The 20,472-nt window shown below is 29.8% G+C and overlaps 5 protein-coding genes and 1 long non-coding RNA gene across 17 annotated transcripts; 2 read left to right on the top strand and 4 right to left on the bottom strand.

Annotated features, from left to right (window-relative positions):
* The first annotated feature begins 575 nt into the window (after positions 1-575).
* On the top strand, positions 576-3,262 carry Sting (transmembrane protein sting). Of its 5 annotated transcripts, none has more exons than XR_013494589.1 (3): positions 576-776; positions 909-2,205; positions 3,124-3,254. XR_013494589.1 is itself a non-coding variant. In XM_078187392.1 (2 exons), the coding sequence occupies exon 1, from the start codon at positions 964-966 to the stop codon at positions 1,951-1,953; it is 990 nt and encodes a 329-aa protein (XP_078043518.1). In that variant the 5' UTR covers positions 576-963; the 3' UTR covers positions 1,954-2,000; positions 3,124-3,262. The 5 variants fall into 5 exon arrangements, 1 of the variants encoding a protein (XP_078043518.1); XR_013494587.1 differs by having other exon boundaries at positions 874-2,205; XR_013494588.1 differs by having other exon boundaries at positions 576-815.
* Thor (eukaryotic translation initiation factor 4E binding protein thor) lies at positions 2,690-5,600 on the bottom strand. Of its 2 annotated transcripts, none has more exons than XM_078187394.1 (4): positions 5,298-5,600; positions 4,851-5,009; positions 3,100-3,255; positions 2,690-2,884 (listed from the first exon to the last, which is right to left on the bottom strand). In XM_078187394.1, exons 2-4 carry the CDS (start codon positions 4,990-4,992, stop codon positions 2,835-2,837), a joined length of 348 nt encoding a protein of 115 aa, XP_078043520.1. In that variant the 5' UTR covers positions 4,993-5,009; positions 5,298-5,600; the 3' UTR covers positions 2,690-2,834. The 2 variants fall into 2 exon arrangements, with proteins under 2 accessions (XP_078043520.1, XP_078043519.1); XM_078187393.1 differs by having other exon boundaries at positions 5,312-5,591.
* Positions 5,601-7,117: 1,517 nt separating this feature from the next.
* Positions 7,118-11,425, bottom strand: Eif4a (eukaryotic translation initiation factor 4A). 2 transcript variants are annotated; one of them, XM_078187390.1, is made up of 8 exons: positions 11,321-11,425; positions 10,276-10,393; positions 9,999-10,146; positions 9,809-9,918; positions 9,450-9,725; positions 8,862-9,313; positions 8,584-8,777; positions 7,118-7,349 (listed from the first exon to the last, which is right to left on the bottom strand). In XM_078187390.1, the coding sequence occupies exons 1-7, from the start codon at positions 11,341-11,343 to the stop codon at positions 8,633-8,635; spliced, it is 1,272 nt and encodes a 423-aa protein (XP_078043516.1). In that variant the 5' UTR covers positions 11,344-11,425; the 3' UTR covers positions 7,118-7,349; positions 8,584-8,632. The 2 variants fall into 2 exon arrangements, with proteins under 2 accessions (XP_078043516.1, XP_078043515.1); XM_078187389.1 differs by lacking the exon at positions 7,118-7,349 and having other exon boundaries at positions 7,579-8,777.
* Positions 11,426-12,194: 769 nt separating this feature from the next.
* Positions 12,195-15,552, bottom strand: LOC144473484 (uncharacterized). Of its 6 annotated transcripts, none has more exons than XM_078187388.1 (4): positions 15,322-15,552; positions 13,896-14,075; positions 13,645-13,826; positions 12,195-13,491 (listed from the first exon to the last, which is right to left on the bottom strand). In XM_078187388.1, the coding sequence occupies exons 2-4, from the start codon at positions 14,067-14,069 to the stop codon at positions 12,414-12,416; spliced, it is 1,434 nt and encodes a 477-aa protein (XP_078043514.1). In that variant the 5' UTR covers positions 14,070-14,075; positions 15,322-15,552; the 3' UTR covers positions 12,195-12,413. The 6 variants fall into 6 exon arrangements, with proteins under 6 accessions (XP_078043514.1, XP_078043510.1, XP_078043512.1 ...); XM_078187384.1 differs by lacking the exon at positions 15,322-15,552 and adding an exon at positions 14,672-15,094; XM_078187386.1 differs by lacking the exon at positions 15,322-15,552 and adding an exon at positions 14,603-14,663.
* A 332-nt stretch (positions 15,553-15,884) lies between these two features.
* On the top strand, positions 15,885-18,361 carry LOC144473490 (uncharacterized). Its single transcript, XR_013494590.1, has 2 exons — positions 15,885-16,623; positions 16,696-18,361. It is a non-coding gene; the product is annotated as an uncharacterized LOC144473490 (long non-coding RNA).
* On the bottom strand, positions 18,275-20,431 carry LOC144473486 (activating signal cointegrator 1 complex subunit 1). Its single transcript, XM_078187391.1, has 6 exons — positions 19,986-20,431; positions 19,800-19,909; positions 19,384-19,702; positions 18,800-18,963; positions 18,604-18,728; positions 18,275-18,532 (listed from the first exon to the last, which is right to left on the bottom strand). The coding sequence occupies exons 1-6, from the start codon at positions 20,192-20,194 to the stop codon at positions 18,410-18,412; spliced, it is 1,050 nt and encodes a 349-aa protein (XP_078043517.1). The 5' UTR covers positions 20,195-20,431; the 3' UTR covers positions 18,275-18,409.
* Between the last annotated feature and the right edge of the window lie 41 nt (positions 20,432-20,472).

Below are 20,472 nucleotides of genomic sequence, written 5' to 3'. Positions count from 1 at the left end.
TATCGATAATTTTATGATTTCTGTTTTCATCCTCAACTATTATTTTTAATATCAAAAAGAAATTTCCTCATGTTATTAATTATATATATATATATAGTATATACAGAATAATATTAGCAATTTATAAAAAATATATAAAAAATAAGTTTAGATTACAACCAGTGTTTTGTGAATAAAACGTATAGTTAAGGAACAAACTTTTATTTTCAAATTTTAATTCTTGGATCAATTCAATTCTATTTTAAAATTATGAACTTCTCGATTTTTAGATATATATTTAAATTTATACCGTACATGGTTTTTATATTGTTTCACTAATTTTCTTTCTCTTTTGCCTTTTGTTAAGTGCGATACACATAAAAACAAATCACAAGTCATTTCTTAAATAAGTTACTTGGTGTAGATTTACAAATCTGTAATAGAAATAAATAAATTACATATGTACATATTTTTAATAAATATATATAAAATCTTTTAAAAAGTGCCATAAGATTATTGTTTATATGCATAATAAATTATGTTATATTCCTTAGATATGTATGTATATTTCATAATGTGTATAATAACTTCCCGGTATGTCCGTAAATTAAAAAAATGTTAACGCAGTTAATGTTTCGGTTATGACTTATTCTTATTGTTGATTGATAATCCTTTATCAGAAATAATATACATTGAAACACAAAAAATTCCTATCCAACATACTTGTGATATAGTGTGATACAGGATGTACATACATATGTTGTTGAATTTACGGTAGCGAAATGCGCATATTCGCAGTATGTATTGTGTGCAATGTTTGAGTTAATGCATTTAATGTAAATGTATACATTGCTAAGCATTTATGTATATTTTATTAATTATTTAATATTTTAGATAACTAATGAACGGCAATACATATATTGTTCTAGATAAGGTGAAAACTATTTTCAAGAAATAAGGTTATCTTTAAAAGCTTTATCAACAATGATACACTTTATCGATGAAAAAAGTTTTACTGCGACTTCCATTAAGGATCATATAGTTATGGCAGTTAGTTTAAACACCTTGTACATGTTTGTAGATCTTTCAGTACGAAGTTTTCAGACTATATCTACAAATTCTTCTAGTATGAATACGAAGAATATACTGAAAAGTGTTTTTAATATGGATATCTTTATGATAATTTTTATTATTCAGTTAATAGTCTTTATGATTATTTCTGTTGATGCACATAAATTCTTTTTCAAGAAAATTCAAAATAATACATTAATGTGCATTGGTTGGAGTTTATTCTCAATTTTGTTTATAAAACTAATCCATTGGTTTGATACGAGCAAGCAAATAAATTTCTACATTGATGCTCTGCAAGGTTTGGATTATGGAACTGGCATGGCTTATAGTTATTACTATGGATACTTGAAGTTGATATTGCCCTCAACGGGTACTTCTAAAAAAGGTTTACTTGAGAAGATTGAAAACTTTGAAGATCACCATAATGTATCAATGAGTAGCCACAAATTATTGATTTTAATTCCTTCATCAACATATATTCCACCAGATCTTAAAGAAATTTCGTATCAATGGATGGAAAGTGCAGTTGAGTTAGAAGAAGATGTACGTGATCGAGCAGGAGTAAAACGGAGACGATACCATAATAATGTATATAAAATTTATCCTAATGGTATAAGGTCAAACATACCTAAGTATGTAGTAGCAGAAGGTGCTACACCTCTTATGACTTTTTTTGAAGTTCAGAAGCATGCTCATCCTGAAACAAATGTTTACAAAACATACCGAGAACATATTATAAATAAGTTTTATCAAAAATTGAAAGATTTAATAGATAATGATCCAGAGTGTAAAGATCTTTGTGACATAATTTATTATAAAGATTATGATGATAAGAGCAAGAAAGTTAATGTTGCCAAAGTCATACTAGAGAAACTAAATCAAACTGATGATATAAATTCTTGAAGATGTATACTCTTTTGTATAAGACGGCAGAACCATAAAAGGAGGAAGTAAATATACCTATTTACTTTAAAGAGTTTTTATATCATATAAAATTTGACTTCCAATATATTATTAATAAAAATACAAAACATGTGTGATATATTAACATGTTTTTCAAGCATGTGTCTAAAATTATACATTGACTAAATTTGCTGTCACTTGGACTAGGCTGCATACTTATTTATTTACATACTAGTATATGAATGTGAGGAGGTAAATATGAATATATGGATTATAATATATAAACAAACTATTAAATTGTTAGAAAAATTTATTCTATTTTTCAATTGAATTAAAAAAACCAAAAAATTATTTGTAAGATTATCTTGACACTATACTACAATGCCATATAAGAATGGAACAAATTTTTCAGACGACCCAATAAACTGCTGTCAAAAATTTAAATGTAATTTTGTATAAAAGGATATATAAAATTTTACAAATGAAAACAATACTTAATTGTGAGATAAAAATAAATGATCACGTTAACCCTAAAATACATAATAAAAATAATAAGATTAAAAGTAATGTGGAGTACTTATTTTCAATGTCAAAATATTATTTATTAATAATGGTACCGTTGTTTGCAGTACAATATATAAAAAAATTTATTATAAAATTTTTGTTATCTTTACTGACATATAGGAAGGTAAATTCTTACCATTATATCATTTACAATCAATATTTTTTAATGAAATTATTTGAAGACTTATATCTATAAGATCCAATAGTACATTTATACAAAAGGTTACATTACTGATACGTTTTCCTCAATTAACTTGATTATTACTATTCATGTAAATGGCTTATGCAATGAGAACACATCATAATCACAGAGTTTATTACATATCCATTTCAAACTGTTCTGCAGATTCCTCTATAGCTGGTGTATCTGTAATAAAATATGAAAAATTATAATGAATAGGAAATAAAACTTGCAGAATGTGTTCTAATTGCACAATTGAGAAAAATGGTACATTAATTATTTAAATATATTCTTAATTATCACTAAAGTATTAATTAAATGATATTTTATATAGACGAAGTATTACAATTTTTGGTATTTTAACAGGTAAATTAAAGTATCTATAAAGTTCGTGTACCAACCTCTAATAGTTTGCGTTTTCGCAGGTGTTGTGCTATTCAGGGATGAAGTTTTCAACAGTTCAGCTGGTATTGATGATATATTTTGTGGTGGCGTTCGTGATATGGGAGAATTTTGTAAATTCATCAAGAAATCGCGTTCATAAACTATGCGGGTACCTGTACAATTTATATTTATATTGATTCTCAATTTACTTGTATAATAATAGAATTCCTTCACATATTTATATCATTCTAATCATTCATTCAAAGTTAATATCTAATCATTTAATATATATAATTTATGTAATGAAATTTTGTATGGATCAAAATTATTCTATATTTGCATATTTTTATTATTTACATTAAAAAAATATTAACGATATAGTATCTGATAACTTATAAAAGTAATTCTGATAGCTAACATTAACTTACTTAGCATATCAGGCAAATATAAATCTTTATTCATTGTTGAAATCTTTTTCCGTATTAAATATTGTGACACAATGTTGAGATGTTTCTTTTTCTCAACCTATTTTGTAATACAAGTCTTGTCTAGATAATTTTATAATTGTACTATAATTCTTTAACTTATAGAGCTTAATAAATAATAATAATATTTACTTTGGTTTAAAGATTTTTTACTATCTATCGAAAGCTTTTAGCACTACAGTATTATAATGAAAATAACTAGATGCGACTACTGAAAGCTACTAACATTTATAAAGTCAATGCAATGAAACATGTATAATTACATTTTTGCATTGATCTAATAAATATTAAATCAACATATACTTACCAACATTAATGAATATGCTTTTTCATTAAATGTTTTATTCTCCTCTTAGCTGCAGCTTTTACAAAATTATAATAGTAATTGTAATTATAACATTTTTCATCAAATATGTCTTTGCTATTTATTCTACATACAATAATTTTGTACCACAAATCACAGAATTACAGAATTTTTGTTTGAAATTAACAAACTTGCATAAAGATTTAATTAAACTTGAAAATATTTCAAACTTATCATAATCATTGATAATTAAATATTTTTTTTATTCATTTTTCGACATATACTTCTACAGTTACAAAAGCTATTTGTTATTATTATATAACGTAAAAATGTATTTAACTGAAACAAGTTTTCGTCAAGTTTGATAGTCAACAATTATATAACGATTTTAACATGCAAAATCTTTCATAAATATTTACGTATTTTTATTAGAAAATTTTATTGCAAATCTCCAAAATCAAATTCAATATACTAAAATTATTTAATGTAGCAAAAGAAAATGTAAGGAACTTTCTTAAATTATAATCATATATATTTTATTTTCCTATACCTTGAATTATTAATTATCAGAATATTAAATCAATAAAAACTTTAAATCTTTTAAAATAAACTACACACACTTACATATAAATGCTGTATTTAAACTTTTATTTATTCATAGTTAATAAACTCGTTTATGTTTACATTATATACCACATATATTCAAACACATTGAATTATCATACTCAAAACGTAAATTGCAAGTACATTGATAATAAAATGAAAATGTTCTGAAAGATATATTTATAGAAATTTTAATTATGATCAATTAAAACGTTTGTCAACCATACTAATTTTTATTGATCGCTTCATCAATTGAATAATATTCAATTTATAGAGGATTTTACATGGAAGATTCACTATATATTTATGTTAATTAAAGTTCCATGATAATCATACCTCCAAATGAGATTATATTAATGAAAACAAACTCACTGACCTCCAGGTGTTGTTGAAAACAGTGTTCCACCAGGGGTGGATGAATAATCAGCAGGTAACTGACTAGGATCGGAGAACAATATTTTCTTCAAAGGTATACTTTGGCTTTGAGTAGCCTGCCTTGCGATAGGTGATGCAGACATACTTGATTTTTTGATTTCTTAGCAAAGATATAAAAAAGATTTTAGTAATGTCAGTATAAATAGAAAATAAACGTAATAAATATTAATGATTCGTTTATCTTGTTGACAACGGAATGTAGTGCGTAATTACTAAAGAACAGCACGTTCTACGCACTGATTTTAAACTGGGTATATTTACGAACGATAAGTAAAAAATGAAAACAAAAACCGCCTCGAAAATTTACAGAAACTCGGGCCCGCGATTTTTAAACATTAGAATGTTCTATGTTATTGTAACCTTAAATAAATATAAACATATACGTAACCTAATAAAACGAACCTCAACCGCGCTCTAGAATTCAGTGACTCGTTAACACCACGCGATAAGTAATTGTTTTATGTAATTTCAGTTCGTCTCCCTTTCCCCTTACCACTTCTCAGAAACTATGGAAACGTTCTGAAAGCGTTTTTAGCGACGTCTATGAAACGATACGGGAACAAACCAGTTAAAGTTGGTATATATGAGACACTTTTCCTTACCAAAGTATTTTACAATTTGAATTATAATGTTAATCGTAATTTGTTCTTTCTAATTTAATGTTATTAATTTAGATATTTAGGTATCCATATAACAGAAAAATTTGTCAAATTCTTCATGCAGACGTCTGCGTGGAAACGGTAATGTTCGACTTCACTCTGTTGTACAATTCAAATTTCAAATTTGTTACTTAATATTCTAGTAATTGAAATCTGTATAATATTATAATAAATTTATTAATATTAAATGTAATGAAAACCGTCAGATTTTTATGAAGACGTAATGATAGCAAAAAATGTGTAAAATTGATGTATCAATAATTCATTGTGTTAGAATATTTTTAAACATTCGATAGCTAAAATTGGAAATAACAATAAAAGTCGAATGTTATAGAGAAATAATTTTGCTTTTAAATGTATTCTACTAAACCTTTTCTGAAAAAAATTAATAGGATTTAAATATAAAATCGATATTCTACATTGGTCTTATCTACATTTAGTATCGAAATTGAAAAGGATTTTAATTACAAGTATATATACCTGTCACTTTTTATTAAATAAAATGCTACTGTCACGATTATAAATAAAAATACTTCCTTGATAATTTCACCAGTAAATATTCAATTTATACACATTTCCATCGTTACAAAATTATCATTATTAATATAATATAATACAAATATCAACTTAGGTTTAAAAGAATACATTTTTTGTTCATACATAATGAATATCAAAATAAATTGATAACAAATCAGTGTCATACGCTTACATCGTATTTAAATGTACATAAACTTCAATATGCCAAATATAAATTATTAGTGTATATGGAGCATGACTTTGTCTATTCATTTATATCAGAAACCTAATATTTTGCAAGAGTTGAATGTACTATTTCATGTTTGAAAAACTAACAGAAAGACCAAACATAAAGTATTATTTCTGTACAAATACATACTCATATTAACTGATCAAATGCATAGCAGAGGTATTCTAATCTCAATAAATAATCTTCCTAAGATATTTCATTGTTACTTTATAAATATTAATTATTGTACTTCATTCTGATAAATAAATTATGGTTACAGTTGCTTTTAACGTGTATTCATTCTATATATAAACTTCACATTTAAAAGTATAATCTAATATTGAGATACAATAAATTCACTGTACCAGATGGTAAGGTGAATGGGTATATTTGCAATGAATAATGTGAAGCAATGAAGCAATGAATACTTACAAATAACAGTTTGTTAGTCCAATTTGATCATGGACATATTACAATGGATAAACACATGGAAAAATTCATGACATAATGCCAATTTAGAAATCATTTGCAGTATTTACACTACTTAATGGTGAACAGTTTTCGGAAATTCGAGCAATTTCTGAATAGATAGACGGTGACGTTTCAATGATAATGCAAAATTCTGAATGTTTTTTCCTATTTGAGTTTACGAGAAAATACTCCAACTTTCGAAAACTATGATACGATAACCAGTTATCATCTCTCACATCGTTAGATAAAAACAAAAGTTCTCACAACTTATGAAACAGATTCGAATTTTATTCCTAACGGAACACATAGATATACAACTAATACGATAGAAAATACTTTCATAGTTTTTTATTGACAAGATATAAAATGATTATGTGAAAGGTTCCATAATTATTTAAGAATAAATTATGCAAGCATATATAAATAATAAATGAATATTTATATAATGCTGACAGCCTGCAAAAGGCAGGAAACTAGAAAGGTAATCGATTTACAAAACTTCTATTCGAAATTTGGTCTTTATTTCCAAAAATACCTCCCTCATTTCTGGACTGCTCAAAATTTCCTGCAAATACAAATAAAAAACTGTGAGAACTTCTTTTATAATGTATACGGTTTGTAGAACTTGTTTCCGACTCGATCTGGTGATAATTTACTCAATTTTAATTTAGGTATACCGTTACTTTAGATTCGGTCCTTTCTTTTCTGGAGTTCCTTTATCTTTTTAACTAAGTCGTTCTCAGCGAACACGTGTATTAAGCGTAATTAATGATTGTAATAACAAAAACCACAAGTAAAAGGTCAAACACTTTATTTCTTAATGAAGGTATGTACTTGGGATTTGGGATATACAAAAATTCATATCGTCTAAGTCTGAATTGTACATCTCCTTCGGCAACGCTTGTGATTAAAGTATCCCTTCCAATACCCAACTAAACCTCTGCCTAGACGAACACGTTGCAATCGCGGTGGTAGGGTTGTTGAAGAAGGACCACACAATATGGAATGAATTATCCAATTGGAGAAGGCGCGTAGATGAAAAGGTGAAATAATAAGATGGTTCAAGACAAAGTATTTGAAGTTCATAACGAAATTTCGACACACAGGAAAATAATACGGCGGGTGCATCTAGACAATAGAAAGTTTCGGAAGGGTAGTAGCAAAAAGGTGAAAAACAACCGAACTGGGTGAAATGCCTGACTCCACACTTTTTTCTTTTTATCACCTTGCACTAGTTACAGTCGCGACGATTGTATTATTATTATTATTAATAATTCCACAAATTCGTTCAGCAAAACTGCGAACACTTAGCTTTTGTGACGGTAATGCAGGGATACCAGGAATATTAATAGGAATTATATATAATATGTATATATATATATATATGTGTGTGTGTGTGATAAAAATAGAAGCAGGAAATAGAGGAATAAATACAGACCGAGAAGAAAAAAGCGTAAGAGTATACACACCAGTTAACGGTAATATATAACAGCGGTACGAGCGAAGAATGGTAGAAACAGTAGTATGGTAATATATATACATATATATATGTATGTATATATATATATACATATATATCTGTACTGATGATTGTAATAATTATTATATGTAATAGTACTAATTTCTCTAGATTAGCGAATAACTATTCCTGTAAACTACTGTTATAAAATGAAATTGAGATGAGAACGTTGGAATATTTTGGTAAATCGCGTTTACATAAGCGATTATAATTCACCAACTCACTCTATATATACTCACACACCATGAGAGATCAGCTGAGAGCTCCGTATTTCACTTACTTTTATTTCTTTTTTTGTAATTATAATGAATTATAGCCAATAGTCAGATTTAGATTAAATCTGCGACATTCATTGGCATTTCATCAATGCGAGTGTTATAGAATTGTTCAATATCTTTTAAGGCCCGTTTGTCTTCGTCTGTCACGAAGTTAATAGCCACTCCTTTACGTCCGAAACGACCACCGCGACCAATTCTGTAACAAACGTTTTAAAAATGATTTCATTTTCGAATATTACACTTAATTACAGGTATAATTATTTTATTATTATGCAATCACCTGTGAATATAATTTTCACGATTGGAAGGTAAATCGTAGTTGATAACAAGCGAAACCTGTTGAACATCAATACCACGTGCTAAAAGGTCGGTTGTTATAAGGACACGAGATGATCCAGTTCTAAACTGCCTCATGATGAGATCTCGTTCTTTTTGCTCCATGTCTCCATGCATAGCAGACACAGTAAAATCACGCTGGCGCATGCTATCCGTCAACCAATCTACTTTGCGTCGTGTGTTGCAGAAAATAACTGCTTGAGTAATACTCAATGTATCGTATAAGTCACAAAGAGTGTCGAATTTCCACTCTTCACGCTCAACGTTAATGAAGAACTGCTTAATACCCTCCAGAGTCAGCTCCTCTTTTTTTACCAGGATTTGAATTGGAGTACGCATAAAGCATTGTGATACATCCAACACATCATTTGGCATTGTAGCAGACAGCAATATAACCTGTAAAGTAACAATTTCTTATCATTTCTCCTTCATTATTTTGCAAATAATTGCAACATATAATCGTAAACAGTAAGAGGCGTAAATTATAAATTCACTAATATTACTGCAAGCATAATTATAAAACTCAACATACCTGCACTTCATTAGGTAATAATTTGAATACATCATGAATCTGTTCTTTGAAACCACGAGAGAGCATTTCATCTGCTTCGTCCAGAACAAACAGTTTGATACTATTGGTGCGAAGCGCACGCCGACTAATCATATCGAAAACTCTACCAGGTGTTCCAACTACTATATGAACACCTTGATCGAGTTTTCGCATATCTTCACGTACATTGGTTCCGCCAATGCATGCGTGGCATTCGGCATGCATGAAATCTCCTAAAGCAATAACGACCTTTTGTATCTAGAAATATCGAAATAAATAAATTAAATTTCATTTATGCCACAAGTGTATTCATTGTTATCATACAACTAATTATTACTTACTTGTTGAGCAAGCTCACGAGTTGGAGCTAAGATCAAGGCTTGGCACTCCTTGATGTTAGTGTCAATTTGTTGCAAAATAGAGATGGAAAATGTAGCTGTCTTGCCAGTTCCTATTAAACATAGTATAAAATGTAATTAAAGTCCCTTATTTATATGAAAGAAGAGACAAATATTAGTATTGACAATTTACCTGACTGTGCCTGTGCAATGACATCGTGTCCACTAATACATGGCAAAATAGCACGTTGTTGAATTGCAGAAGGTTTTTCAAACCCATAAGCATAAATACCACGTAGGAGCTCTTCTTTTAAGTTCATGTCATCAAAGTTGTCAACAACCTAATTTTGGCACAACAAAAACCAAAATATTCAGACACAATTTCATTGAATATCCAATATAAACAAACTAAATGTGCAATACGTAATTGTTTTAAGCTTTCAGCTTCAACAATTTAATAATCAACTTACAACATCCCAGTTGGTCTCGATGACCCCACCTGGGTCCATGCCAGAGGGACCATCGTATGATGATTGTTCACTTTCACTAGGTCCATTTTTTGAATCTCCTGGCCAATTATCATCATTTCTGAAATATAAGAAAATAATAAATTAAGGTAATACTCCATAATGTCATTGTCTATTTATATCATGATTCATAGAAAATTTCTAAAGTTTTGTTATTACATTGGCCATATTTTTAAAAAAAAAAGCATGAATCTGTTTCAATTTCTAACAATTTTATACTGCAATAATGATATCGAAATTGTGATTGAAATCAAATTTATGAGAACTAATATAAGTTTCCTACCTAAAAGGCATTAAAATAATTTAATACAATAGCATTTAAACTGACTATTTTATTGAAATATCAATTATTAAGTACGCGTGTAATGTTTTGCTGCTAGACAGAAACCGTTAAATAGATATGATAATGATTTTATTGATGACTTGATGGATGCGTTGACAGTGACTCACGCGAAAGCATGCCCGAACAGGTAAGGCGCGTTTTAATTAGAAAGCTTTCATATCAGTAATTTTTCGCGGTATTTCGCAAAGTATACGATTCCCTTTGTAATTTTTTCATCGAATTTTTCGAAAAATTAATTTTTTTATTACGTAATTTTATGTGTAAAGTAAAACGTGTTGGCGTGTCGAGTAACATGTTAGCTTATCAAAAATCAAGTTCAAAATATAAGAAAAACGCTGCGAAGTTCAATGCATTAATAATTTATATCGTTTTGAATTCAACGATCAGAAGGTTAGGGAACTTGCTATCGACAGAAGATTCGTATTAAATTTGTGAACAATGTGACAAAAACGAATGCACGCCATGTTGTCAGTCTCATGTCCATGAATTCGTCGATTGCGGCACTATTTTTCGGATTATACCGTGAATCGTGAACGTTCGATTTTGCACAATGGAAAATTCAAAAGAATATTAGACAGACGGAAAATTATTAGAATGTAAAATAGCAAACACATTTGGCGATTACACAAGAAAAACCGAACTTACCTTCGCTCAGACGTATGCGACATGTTCCGCTCACGATAGGTCGACGGAAAGGACGAGTTCCTATTGCGTCACAAGGAATATTCTTACGAATGCCGTACAATGGCGCTGCAATCGCTCTTCAAAATTTCACTAATCTTTCGAAGCGCTTCAACTTGTTTAATGTATACAAAACAGTAATCATATTCTTCAAGATATATGCTTTTATTACTTGTGCACTGATTTTTAACAATTTATTCAATCATAGAATATTTTTCGACGTAAATGGTTATTGCGCATAAGGGAAGTGCGTCAATTACCCATAATCCTCTGCGGCTCTTTAGTGGGGTGCGTGAGGCAAATACGAATAATTGTTAAGGCACATAAACGTTTCGTTTCTATTCCGGTTCCTTTTTAATACAATTTCTGTTTGCATATACTCATATTTACACATCATTTTGTCGTCCACATAATAAATTTACTAAGAGTTTATGTCAAATTGTTATAAATCATAAAGTTTTCGATATAATACCAGAGTAAACTGACGAAACATACCTGCTTATATATAGATTTTTTGTACTATCATGATTGTTATTTTAATTATTGTAGAACATATTCTTATTTAGATTTGTCTATACGTATAATCATTAAGTCTTAAAATAATAATATGCACCTGGATGCAAATTAAGGAGATTATTCTAGGGACAATCAGAAATTAGTAAAGTGTTTAAAGAAGCAACAAATATATATTGTAAATATTTTTTATTTTTATTGCTAAATATGAATTAAAATCATTGGTATAATAAAATATGTCTTATTCTCCTACTTGTATAAAAATATATACATACAGTATGTAGACTAGGATGGCAGTTATTAATGAAGAAATTGCTTGAAAAAATTTACACGAAAATAAAGAAATATATTTTACGTGTTCTCAGTTCTAATTACATACCTAAAATAGATCCCACATACCATTATTTTCTTCGTAAATATATGTACTTTACTCTATAACTAATTAATCTAATATAATTCACATAAGTAGTTTACCATTCAATAACACATACACGGTATGTGATCAATGGAAACTATTGTATTTGTAAAAAAGAAAAAATAGCAATTACATAAATGCACACGTTAGAATTAAAAATAATACTGCAATAGGAAAAATAATATAAACTTCCATTCGTGGATGGCAGACAGAGAGAAGCAAATTACTATTATATATTTCATATTCAACACCATCTTTTGTTGGTATTTCGACTATCACCTTGTCCAGTGAAAGTAGACTGACTGGAAAAGAACATTTAGTTTGATTTATACAAGACTTTGTTACATTTTCATACTGAAGAAGAGGTTTATAAATATCAAACACGGCGTGTATATCATTTGAAACAATGTCATTATCACTGTAAAAAATATAATAATAGTAACCACTGTCTACAATATTCTGGGTTGCTTGCATATGCTTTCCACTAAGCAAGTAAGTGACGTTAGTACAATGCTCGGATGGTGCGAATTCTTGAGCTATTAAAATTGATCCACCGTAACATTTGAATAATCCATTTTCAAAGCTAGATACAGAAGAAATATCGTCAGCATTTGTTGCATTCATAACAGCATTTCCACCGTGTTTAACGCCTTGATCAAGTAAAAATGTTGGTTTAATAAGATCTTGACTCCTCTTGACCTTTTTAATTTTCGTTGTAGTTTCTATCTCCAATTCCTTTTTAGTATTACTTGAACTGTATTCTAAGTTGTGCTTTATGTTACTATCTTGTAGTATTTTTTTCTTTTCTCCTCTAATTGATTTGGAATATTGTCTCTTTTTTGCATGTCTCAATTTTCTTGTACTATATACAGTATTTCCATCCTGAATCAATTTTTCTTTATCTTTTTCATTGTCTTCATTAGGCAATGTATTGTTTTTTACATACTCATGAAAGTTGTTAGGATTTTCATTGATGGTATTCCGTAAAAATTTATTTTTTGCACTTGTTAGTAAACCATTAACTTTAGTTAAATCTGTCTGAGAAGTAGCTTCTTCAGAATTCGATGTAAACACGACTTTAACTTGTTGTTGTGCATTCGGTAGAAATATGCTCCCAACAATTTGATCTTCATGATTATGCTCCAACATACCACATGTTCGTAGATTACGTTCACCTTTAACAAGTAGTATTGAAGCTCCTTCAAATCTGTACGAAGATTAATCACGTATTAGAAAATGAGTATTTCAGAAATAACAAGAATGTTATTCAAGTGTTTAAGTTATCTATAACTTAAATGAAATCAAGTTTTTTTTCAAAATAGTAATAAATGTTAATATCTATCAAAATTTAAGTTTGTACCTTGAGCATACAGAAAGTGCTACACTTGCTCCTTTTAAGAGATAAAACCCCCAATATTCTAGAGTGTCATCTGGTATTGACATACTCTTTTTAAGACGTATGTGTTTTTTATATGAAGTAATTTCTGGTTTCTGTGACACTTGAAACGCATTAAAGGTTCTATTCATCTCTATAGTGTGCTTCTGTATAAATGACAACAATTTTTATTAATTACACAACACAAGCTTATAAATGTAATAAAAAGATCTTACAGAACAAAATATTGTCGATACTCCATCAGTGATTTCGAGGATATCAGATTCGGCCACAGTGTATGCAACATTAGCATAGAAGTTATGTCGTAGGTACAATGGTGTTATAAGAAGTATTATTGGTAATATTGTTGTTAATACACAAAAAACTAATATCCTCCTGATACCTTGCATATTTACCTGAAATCATGAAACAGTATTAAGTAATAATTGGCATGTAAACAATTTAGAAATACAGTTAAATAAATAGTTATTAATGTTATAATTTATTTTACTTCTTTTTCATTATAAACATTATTAATATAAAATTAAGAAATAGTGAAAAAGTTGTGAATTGTTATTATAAAAGTAAAAGAGAAAATATTAATACATTGAATAAGAAAATAGTTAATAATTGTTTTAATAATAATAATACTGACTGCTCTGACAATAATTTTTAAATCTAGACAATAACTTAAATGCAAAGTGGCCGATGTACATACTGTACGACAAGAAAAGTAAATACAGATATAAACGTCATTTGTTCTATGTTGACTTTATGACGTCCAAAGTTTTTAAAAAAATTCGTAGTTTAAAGCTATTATGTTTTAAAAATAGAAGCTAATTAATGTAATAGCAACAATTCAGTTTTCTGTAAAATATGAATACAGTAGAAAAATGATATTAAATACATAATAGAATGTTCGTAACAAACAAAGTTATATTACGATGAAAGAGGTTAGAGGTTTTGCAATGATAAAAGACTGTAACTGAAGTGTGATTATCCATGCACTCACACTGATAATTTAATCGTAGAAACATGTTTGATGCAATATCAGTGTCAAGAAAATACAAGCTCTCTTTCCTAAGCGCGTTTTAATTACGCGATGCGCGAGAATGGTGCGTGTAAAATCGGAGGCGTTTGCTTATAATAATTGGCACGCATTATACATATATATACAAATTTATTGTGACTTCTTGACACAATAATATTTTTCAATCTTGTGCAATATCTGTAATTTTTTAATAAGTACATCTTGTGAAAAGTTGGAGAATTATTGTTGTACGTATAATTAAAACAAACTAGAGATACATAAACATGAGCCACTTTAGATTTCAATGATATTCAGATATGTTGTCAAGGTCATCAGTTTAAACAACTTTTCTTTCTGCACATTTTGTAGGTGTTCTCTTTTCATTGAATTCGATACAATAGAAATAGGATATATTATAAACTGAACTAACCCAGTCTTAACCCAAACATAATGCTTCAGATTTATGTTACACGAATCTCGAACAAACAATTTGTATATTAGTATTGCTATTTGGTATAGTTATTAGGTACGGATTAGGTCTGAATTAGGTCTTGAACAAAAAAATATTATTTCATTGTTACAACCATAAACTAGGCACTAGCTAGCACTGTTAATGTATTTAACCCAATTACCAGAACTCTTTGCTTATTTAGGCGAAAGGTTTATACCGTCATATACATCTTTATATCATTGTTCTTAAATACTTTTTATTATGATATCCCGCGTAAGCGTGTTCTTTTTCACAAATACGTGATTTCCTCTTTCCTTCATACTTATTTCGCTTTCCCTTGTCATATTGCTTAATAGGATACTTGATCAGGACTGGATACTAAGTATAAACAGCTTCAGTTTTCATTTAGTAGTATTGATGTACTAATATGCCAATAATGGTAAGAAGGACGTGATCAAAATAACTGTGAATGAACGACTTGTTCAACCAATAATTGATACTTAAAAAAATCACACTTAAAGATTATTTCTACCCAAATTGTATGCTAGAATTAAAGGTAGAACCATGGACCATCAAGTGAGTCCGAACGAAACATTCGGGATCTATGTGTGAGTGTCTACACCGATAAGAACGTAGTCGTCTCGCTTTGTCACGCTTGAAACTTCACTCTATTCGCACATCTGTTTGCCTGTTGCTTCATCCGAAACACTCGATACGATATTAGACTTGTATTTATTAGTCCAACGTGTATACAACTGTCTTGAAGCAGCGATAATTTTTACAGTTATCAAAATTTTCAAAAACATTATAGGGAAATGGCGGTATTGTTTGCGAGTCTGTGTTACATAGAAAGTTGTATTTTATTTGGGTATCGATATTCTCACTTCTGCAGTGAATAAGGACGAACTTCCCTATTTGCATAAATTTGAGGCTCTGTAAAGGGTCGTTATTATTAAATGCAGGAGGTTGTTGTTGCTTCTATGGGTCGATCGAAAAAGGCATAAAATAGAATTTTGCAGCCCGTCACTCCGCAGTTTGAATTTCGTGCTATATTTTCTCGCCCAGAGGGAAGTCCATCACCGTCTCCATCTTGCGTATATCGTTTTTGTACACTTCGTAGCCCGAGATTTGGGATGGTGAACCGTCTACCCTGGCGGGCCCGTGGCAGAGTTCGAAATTATTCAAACTGTTTCAAATCAATATTTCACTAATATAATTATCCTAGCATAATAATTCAATTCATTTATGCAAACCATCGTTCCATTTATTCGTCCAAACTATTTCTAGTTATGTTCCTAACTTCAATAATTGCAAAATTATTCGTTACTTTCTAAACTTCTTATAAAGAAGAATAGTGACTGCTGGCCATCCTGGTTGATGAATATTTGCACGTATCATACCAAACAGGGTCATACAGATGCGAATTGTTGGATAAAACGACAGGCTCAACAAATAACAGACTATAGAAAATTTATCATTACAGGTAAATAGCAAACAAATGTTCGTTTTTCAGTGGATCATAAATTAACACCGGCGATATTGTCTGACACGGCAGTGAAAGAGAACTTTATTGAAAATGAAGCTACATGCTCATTAAAAAAGGCGAAAATGGCGAATTGTAAAGTCTATTCCTTATGATCTCATCGTGGAAAATCAAGGAAGAGAAGGGACGACCGAGGATCCGTTGTGTTACAATAACACGGTTTCCGTTAAATCTGGAAAAATAACTTTCGTTTAAAATCTGCTGGAATACCTGGGTCGCGAAATTTTTGCCTAAACCGTTAGACCGGGGACAGGTAAAGTCGCATTGTTAAACGTACCTATACCTACGAACGCAAAGTAAAGTGGACAGTTTGTGGGCCTTGCGAGCTATTTTCGTAAATTCGTTTCGGAATTCGCTGTGTGGATAGCGTGTATCACAAAATTAACAAAAAGAGGTGAACCCTGGAATTCAGAATAAGAACCGGAAAAGATATGGAGGTATATTCTGAAGCATCTGATTTTGAAACTTCTTTTAACAGTTCTTGATCCGAAACAAGAAATCAAATTGCATAAGGATGCTAGGAACTTTGAAAATGATTGCGTATTTCAATAGACGCACAACATCTAAAATATGAAACACATTTTATTAATTATGCAGGTATTTACGAACGCATCACACTTATTTATTTTAACCTATTAACAAATCATTAAAATCATTTATCGAGAAGTACGACTGTGAAATTCATTATACTGCAACTGAGGCACCGCGGGCAAACGAACAGGTAGAAAGGTACCGTGACAAACCTTTTGACTATAGGAACGAAGAAAGGTATAAAATGACCCAGCAAATAGCCAAGATAAGGCTAGCTTTAAATAATACGGCGCAAAGACGACTAGATTTAGGTAGCCAAACGCTATTCTACCTTGGGTTAATTTATGGTAGGGTTTAGGGAGTAGCCTCTTAAGGCTATAGTACTATTGATGGATAAACCCCAGGTAAGTTCGTCATCATAAGACTTATGCGGATTTGGAAAGTTAGAAATTTTTAAATATGGCAAGCGACCATAAGTCATTCCGCTGCCTTAAGAAACAAGAGGTGCCTTTTAGTTAGACGGCTGTGATTGTCCACTCAACATTTGCATTTGCACAAAAATTTTCTAACAAACTAAATACTGTTATTTAAAATGTAGCTTATTGGTTTTCGAAAATTTGACAATTGTGGAAATGGTCGCTGTTTCAAAATGTTTGCAAATACGTTGTACAAGAATCTTACGAGGCGAAAAGTACAAGTCGAATATCGCGCCGAATGTTTTACATGGAGTACTGGGTAAAGTACTTGTTCTACTTGTGGTTGTGCTGATGTCATACTCTCTTGCTCACTCGTCAGTTCCTTCCTTAGTCTAAAACTGAAGGTAGCACAGCTTTTCACTGTTACCTACCCCCATATTTCTGACGCTTCGTCCCCAACTTCGATCGATATGTTGAAACACTATTAGATGACTTGCAATGATTTGGCGGGAACACGTACAACAATAAGAATATTTATTTTTCATTCATGTGATCTAAACATGTCAGATGTACTTAATGTACTACTTTCTTTTATTGTTAAAATTATGACAATCTATACAGTTAAATTAGGTATCAAATAAATAATGTGGTGGTGGTGGCCACAACTTTTTTATTTAAGATATGTACAAAAATATGTATAATAAAGAAAAAGTTGCAGAAGATTTATCTTACATTCATTGTTGTATTTTTTAATTGAATAGTTTTAATATACATATTATTTAAAAGCCTTCAGTTAGATTAATTTTTGCTGTTGCTGGATAGTATCCACTGCAGTCTACGTGGAGCTGTGATATATGAATCTGTTTTAATGTTGTGTCTCCAAAGCAAATATGTTCGTGAGCCTAAAAATGATCAGATATTAGAACATAAGATTCTTTTGTCTTGTGATTATAAACAAGTAATATATATTTACTTTCAATATATCTGTTGCATCAAATGTTTCATATGGTACATTACGTTTTTCCATTTTATATCTTGTATTCATAAGTGTCATATGTAACAAAACATTTTCCTGTCGTTTGTATGTGTTGCCCAAACCTGAATAACATATATACAATAATTATATACAATATGTTATTATTAAAAATTTCATGTATATTTTATTTTACCTATGCTGTTATAATAATTGGCAATTTCATTTGCTAATTGTTGCAAAGAATTATTTTCATCAATTACTTTTGCATATAGAACCTTTGTCTCAGTTGGATCATCATTCATTATTGAAAGACCTTGTAAGCATATATGAATTTGACCATACTTTTCTATCACAGGCCTATATTTTTATTTATACAAGTTATTATTATGAAATTATTATTTTAGTCTATACAGGGTGAGGCATTTTAAACAGGTCACCTGAATGACTCGCTTGTTTTTGAAGATAGGAGAAAATGCATTAGACCAAACTTGATATCAGGAGGCTCATAATTTAATATTACCAATTTTTCTATAGGTGGAGGTGTTAAGAAGATATGAAAATCAATTCTGTTTTTTAAATGGAACAGTAAGGTCACCCAAAGTCAACTGCAATAGAAAATAAATTGTCTCAGAGTACTTTTCGAAGACTTGTGTATCATGTGTGTATATTACGTGATAGGGGTTACAAAAGATAAACAAACATTCAATCACATGAGTTACTTGACCTGTTTAAAATGCTCCACGCTGTATAGAGTAAAAGTGTTTCTAACATACATACTTTATAATATTCTCTTTACAATAGTTTAAAGCTTGGATAGCTTTCTCTCTTTCTTCATCATCTAATAATTTTAACATACCAATAGTAAGATGCAATTTGTTTGGTTTCTGAAAGATTGTTTCATCTATACCCCTAGATGTTTTCCCTGAGTTTTTGAGTACATCATCAGTAAATGCATTAAATGTTGTTATTATAGACTCATTGTTCATTGGTATAGACAAGAAATGTGTATAGTCCTGCTTTTTCCTTGCCGCAGTTATTAATATATCTATTCTACGACGTGCAGTTACTATTCCTTTCGGATAATGTCCAATTATCACTATAAACCGTTAATTACACAATAAACATTATACCTTTTAAATTTATAAACAACATGCTGTAATTTAATAATTAAGAAATGTTATAAACATATTTACCAATATCACCATCCTGACCTAATTTTGGAATTTGTATGCATGTTTTAGTGTCAGCTTCTAATTTTTTACGAACTGAATGTTTGCTTCCAATTATAAACGGGAAAAATGCTCTAAAATATTGTAGTAACATTAACATTAGTATAGCAATTTTTGTTATAAAATACAATGTGTAAGATTACTATTTACTTTGGTACATGAAAAGTATGTTTAAATCTCGATGTCATATGTGGAACAATTTCAATATCGGGGTCATCAAATTCTTCACCATCTTCAATGTCAAGGTCATCATCATCTTCAATGTATGGAGAAATATTGTGATCATTTGATTCTCTTTTTCCAAAGTGTCTATAACACCGACCATCTATCCAAACTAACTCTGGATTTAGAACATTCATTATGTAGAATTTACAAATATAATTTCCACTATAGAAAATCCACGCAGTAAGTCTATATCGCGGTGTATGTAAGAAGTGAATGTAATACTAAATAGATGAAAATTGTTAAGATATAACTGAATATAAAATAGATAAGATAAGATATAACTGAAGCTAAGATAAAACTGAAAAGATTAGGTTACGTCATGAACTTCATTTTGCTAACGATTGCGGAAAACTGGGTAACAAGAGGGCAAAGAGTTTTCCGCTGATTCCCCTCGCATTATCTATTGCCAGTA

The sequence above is a fragment of the Augochlora pura genome, chromosome 7 (assembly GCF_028453695.1).
Source record: "Augochlora pura isolate Apur16 chromosome 7, APUR_v2.2.1, whole genome shotgun sequence".
NCBI classification, from domain to species: Eukaryota; Metazoa; Arthropoda; class Insecta; order Hymenoptera; family Halictidae; genus Augochlora; species Augochlora pura.
Note: the sequence above shows the minus strand (reverse complement) of the source record. Positions and strands in the feature narration are given on the sequence as shown.